The sequence below is a fragment of the Solanum tuberosum genome, unplaced genomic scaffold (assembly GCF_000226075.1).
Source record: "Solanum tuberosum cultivar DM 1-3 516 R44 unplaced genomic scaffold, SolTub_3.0 scf00708, whole genome shotgun sequence".
Classification (NCBI taxonomy): Eukaryota; Viridiplantae; Streptophyta; class Magnoliopsida; order Solanales; family Solanaceae; genus Solanum; species Solanum tuberosum.
This window is the reverse complement of record NW_006239630.1, coordinates 119,606-125,503: the sequence shown is the minus strand read 5'-3', so window position 1 is coordinate 125,503 and position 5,898 is coordinate 119,606. Positions and strand designations below refer to the sequence as shown.

General features: G+C 34.0%; 1 protein-coding gene across 1 annotated transcript in view; it reads left to right on the top strand.

Annotated features, from left to right (window-relative positions):
• LOC102602264 (cytochrome c oxidase subunit 6a, mitochondrial-like) overlaps nt 1-3,076 on the top strand; it is a 4,430-nt gene extending 1,354 nt beyond the window's left edge. Inside the window, exons 2-4 of the mRNA XM_006366988.2 lie at nt 1,258-1,364; nt 1,695-1,737; nt 2,809-3,076. Of these exons, the coding sequence (XP_006367050.1) occupies nt 1,258-1,364; nt 1,695-1,737; nt 2,809-2,843 (185 nt within the window). The 3' untranslated portion in view covers nt 2,844-3,076. The remainder of the gene's footprint in view (nt 1-1,257; nt 1,365-1,694; nt 1,738-2,808) is intronic.
• The last annotated feature ends 2,822 nt before the right edge of the window (nt 3,077-5,898 follow it).

Here is a 5,898-nt window from a genome sequence, read left to right as displayed (position 1 = left end):
TTTTATATTTAAAAATTGCGTAAAAATACTATAAATCATGATAATTGACAACATAAAATATTTCAAAAATGTTGTATGTGGGTAGTCTTATTATGCCTTAAATAGCATCAAAAAAAGTACAGGTTTGTGATAAAAAAAAACTTATTCCTTTATCCACGCAAACAATCGCTTCAAAAACTCGGTTATTAGCCCCAAAATATACCATTTATATTATTGGGCCCGTGCATAGCACGGGCAACATTATCTAGTTGAAACATATAAAATAGACTTACATTAACATTTTTCATGAGTTCTAACTTCTATATCTCAATTATTTATTATTTTTTCTACCTGTCTAAACTATCACTCTTTTTATATTTAAAATACACTTCAATGCTGAGGTGACCAAATATTTGTTCTCAATGATAACATGTGGCGTGTGTAGGTCAATTCAACATTGAAGTGTATCTTAATACTATGAGAGTGATAGTTTATGAACCTAAATGAAATAATATATAGTTAAGGTATGAAATTTATAAATAAATAAAAAAGTGATACCTTAGGTGATTTTTTTGTCATTAACTCTACCATAGCTGTTAGAGTGGGTTAGAATTGGGGAAAACTAAACAAATTGGATCCATTAGGAAAAGTATTTATCTAAAGTGGATCCAATCCAATATATTTACCTGATTGGACCCACAATCCAAACTATTTATCCGATTGCCCCTTGTTCTATTTACTGAATCATTGTTTCTTCCTCTTTGATATCATCAGAGTATATATGTATATATATATTTTGTTGGTATCAAACAGTAAATGCTCATTAGTAATTAAAAATAAGGGTGTATGAAAGTAAGGAGTAACCGCTTATAAATAGTTTCCCTTTTTGGGTGTAAGTGTTCGTTTCCCAAAGAATTTCACATTATATGAGTTAGAGTTTCACATTGGTTGGGGAATGGACTAGTAATTCTCCCTTCTTGAGTTAGCTTTTGGAGTTGAGTTAGGCCTGAGTGTTATATCTTTACTTACATTGTATCAGAGTCGGACTTATCCTTGATTGGGCTCACAATCCATGCTCCAGTTGATCCTATACATGAAAGGGGTATTAGAGTAGGTTAGACTCTCAACATGAACATTCATCAACTAGATGGAGCATATACCATCAACATGTTCAACTAAATTCAATATTTCCGATACAGAGTATAAATATATACATTTGTAAAATCACTAAATTTCGATGTGATTGAAGTGTTAATAATGAATGGTTTGTGTGGGCAGGTGAAGCAGCTAAGTGGGAGAAAAATACTTACGTTGGAATAGTTACGTGCGCTATTCTTACAATCTTTAATCTCTCTAAGGGTCATCCCCACTATGAAGAGCCTCCTGCAAGTGTTAATATGCTGTTTTCTGTCTTCAAAATTTCGATAGCACAACTTCACATGAAAACAGAAATTCATATTGACAATATGTTTCGGAGGGATTTCCACTGTTCCTGTTGAAGTAATGAGATTTGAGATGTGGTCCTTATAATATCTAATGGTCTAACTTGTATTTCATCTGTTGATTGAACAGATTACATTATAAGGGGAATATTTGTTTCGAGGGTTGAAAGTTTGTATAATAAAGGGGAATTTACAACTGAGACAGAGTGTATATGTTCTGTCCATGACTACATAACGTTATTTTACAATTCTTGCTATCATTTCTGTTTGCAGCCTTACCCGTATCTGCACATCCGTAACAAGGAGTTTCCATGGGGTAATTCTGATACCTAAGATCTCTATTACGTTGCTCGTCAATGATTTCAAGTTTACTGTATCTCGTTTTTAATCATACCTGACCATGAGCTATATCAGAACATAGATCTTCTGAATATTAATCTGTTATCTAACTGAATTAATCCGATCGAGGCTTCAAAAATGCTGTATATACTGTTCATCCTGTTTTCTCCTTGTTTGCACGATAATGGGAAGCCTGATTTTTGAATGCTTTGTTTTTTCCCTTTGATGTAGTAATGATTTAAGTTGCTTGGACTCGGATGTGGGAGTCTGATACGGGTGTGGATCTAGAGATTGGGTCCTTCGTGATCTATATTTTAAGATTCGGGGATATGGATAGAGGTGCAATGATTCGGCTAAAAATGATTTAAATATCTAAAAATAGAGTTATTATCTCTAAATTTGAGACACGGGAAAGCTTACAAGGTATTATGAAGAAAAATATTGATCGAGAGCAGAATCCTTGAAAGTTATAAGGAAAAAGATTGACATAGAAATTTCTATATACATGATTACTCCATTTTCTTGAATTTCACCTTAGTTTTAGTTTTGATTGCAAAAATCCTTGTATATATGTCCCAGATTTCTACATTGATTTTGGTCAAAGTGCACAAAATTGATTTGACCAAGCAACTGCCCACATTCATATCGTGTTGATATTGATGCAACACTGAAAGTGAAGAGTCCAAGCAACTTAGATTACAAACTTACAATGTTGAAACATTTACAAAATTGGTCTTTAAAGTCTCATCATCTCAATGAGTCATGAATATAACCATTTTGGTGAGTGTTCAACTATGTGTCATCTCTTGACGCTTCCTTCGTTCAATCTAAGGTGAAAGGGAAATAAGGACTTGAAGTAATGAAATCAACATTGTCACTGGTGCATTACCTTTCAATCGATAGCTCATCCAGTTCCAGTATTACAGGGTTAAGTGAGTGACTTATTTCTGTAGCTGAAAGATTCATGTGTGGATTAGTTTGTATTACATTTTTGTATGGTATAGAAACTGTTTGATACTAAAATATTTTTGGCCCTTCCCGAATGCAGGTCCGGATGGCCTTTTCGAGAGGAAGCATCACTAAAACCTGTATATATTTATTCGTGAAGGCTTTAAAAAGTTCAACGAACAGCATCATCGATTGAAGTTGTGTTGAATATGTTTGAATTTACTTCAGATGTTTTATGCTGATACTAAGGCCATATCTGTGATGTACTCTCTCCCTCTGGTGTTCTATATTGTGCATGTTATGTTTCTTTACAGTGTGCTCTCTACAAAATAAAAAATGAAGAGCTTGTTTAAATTGTTACCTATTTATACTCTATTGCCTGAGTGTAAGAGTGGCGAACAAATGGATAGAATGGAATATAGGATGGTCGGAAATTAATCCATGGATATAATAGTCGATCCGATCCATATTTGATATGGAAAAAAATGGGTAAATCGTAAACCCGAATAATATGGATATTCATATAATTCATCATTTCTTATTACGTAAAGAAATAAGTTTTACATGACTTTTTTCTTAACCCCCTCGCCCTTCTGCATCTGTGTTTGGTTTTCATGTTATTCTAGAAATTATTTTTCTGGAAGTGAGTGATTCTGAGTCGAGGTCAGGAAGTCGAAATATGTGTTTCAAATCAGTGTCAGGTCGGATTGGAGTTTGGAAGGTGGATTAGGTGGTGAAATTTAAGAAAAGTTTTGAAAAATATTTTCTTGATTTAAGGGAAGTTTTGAAATTTTTTCCCTTACTTTTATGCATGGAAGTTATTTTTAAAAAAATAGAGGAAAGTAAGTTTATTTGAAAAATATTTTCAAAAAAAAACCGTAAGTTAAACAAACATAGGAAAATTAAAAAAATATTTTTTTTCGAACTAAACATACCCTAATAATAAGTGTAGTTTTTAGAGTTTCTACGTCCTTATATTTTATCCTTACATATTCTAAGGAGAATATAATTATCCATATTTTATGATGAATTATACGGGTAAACTTATATATAATTCACATTTATTCTAGGAGAGTATAATTATCTATATTTTATGATGGATTATACGGGTAAACTTATATATAATTCACGTTTAAATGATTGGATAACCAACCCTAAAATGGATTGGATTGAGCAACTCAACCAATTTGACTCATGGACCTTGGATTGAAACCTCAACATTGCACAAACACAAGTGTCACGGGGTTGAAAATTGATCTCTCAAAATTAGGACAATATATTAGTCGTTACACAATCTAATGCACTAATGCCAATTTACATATACAATCACTCAAGGATTTAATGTAAAATTAAATACTTTAATACACATCAGAATCTTAAATATGATAATCTTACATAGAGATCGTTAGGGGTACATACTTGATGCGGAAGGCATCATCACAGAGAGAAGCAAAAGCGTTAGTCGTAAATTAGTTGCTACCTATTTGCCCTAGTTGTACGTTACCACAACTGTCAGCGATGGAATTATTGTAGAAAATATGTGGTAACCCTATTGGGTGGAGAGAGGACCAATTTATAGAGATTAATACTTAATTTGGTACGTCCATCAAATAACTAATGTACGGACGAAATCTATTATTTATGGTATTACTTGGGTCATAAGTAAGAAATTATTCTTACATTCTCCCACTTGGCACAGTGACCATATAACATTAATATGTTATAAGCATTAGTTGTGCATACAATAAATCTCTTATATAATGTCCATCATACATACCACAATATAACAAACTACTAATGCGAGTTATGGCGGTCGTACTTAAATTTTAAGCTACATACTTCCTTCTATATACTACTACATTAGCAATTTATCATACTAGGTTCATAACCTACCACAATAATGTCTCATAAAGACTTATCTTGTAATATCTCAAAACAATAATGTATACACCATTATGAGAAACAAGAGATTCATTAATATGTATCAGAAATACATAATTGAGCTCAGAGTGTAAAACATCATAAATGTATCAATCATAAGTACAACCAAGACTCATTCTTTGAACATGTTCTTTAAATGTCTTTGGTTGTAAGCTCTTTGTTAACGGATCTGCAATCATGAGATAAGTATTAATATTCTCAAGTAACACTCTTTGTGTAACATCCGGCAATTTGAAATAACTATGAAGAGGCTTAGAATTGGAGTTAATCATTTTTGGAAGGAATTCAAAAATCTGGAAAAATTTGGTTATGGGAAAAAGATGAGTTTTTGGCCAACTTTGAACAGTAATAACTCCTAGCTCAGGATGAGTTAGGTGTAGTTCCAGCTATGATTGCGAATCTTGTAGAATGATCTTTCCAATGCCGCCGAGTTTGCTCGATTCCGAGTTAGTATGAGTGAGTTATGTCCTTTCGAAGTTGGGCTGTTGGTAAGGGAAGTCCGTCCGAAAATTGTGAGGGTATTTTGGTCTTTTCCCTAATCATTTGTTTTGGATATATTAAGGTGTTAGACTGATTTTAGATCAGTTTTTCCCTTTTTAAAAGAGTGAGAGTAAGGGTTTGTGAGTGAAGAGGAGAAAGAGAAGATCAAGCAAGGTTTTGTCAAAGATCGTCGTGGATATCGTCGAGGGTGATCCCTACTAGGTATGTGAGTTCATAGTGTTGGTTGGTTCTTTCCCCCACACGCCAAACTCATTTAATTTCGAGAGAAGATTGATTGTGTTTGTTGAAGTTGTTGGTTGTGTTTGTTGAAGTTTATTGGTTGTGATTGTGTTGAGGTCCTTGTTGATTTGGGACATGTTTTCGGTTGTGTTTTTGAGTTGAAATCTATTGTATGTTGAGGGTTTTATGATTCTAAGTGTTTGGGGCTGGAACCATTGAAGGTAAGGAGGTTTAGAGTTGAAAAAAAAAGGGAGAAAAGTCGGATTTTCTGGGAAAAGGGCTAGCGCGTCGCGCCTGCCAGCGCCCCCCAAAAGGGACTCTGAAGTCCAGCCAGCGCGCCTAGCAGAGCGCTTAGCAGGCCCCTCTGAGGTCTGAAAGCTGGCGCCTCGCGCCAAGGACGCCAAATCTTCCCATTCATTCCCCACTTTTTCATACACGCTCCTTGGTAATGTACCAATGTTTTATAGTTTCTTTCAACACTCTAAGGTACATTCAGATATCCCGAACTCATCCATAAACAAGAGATTAT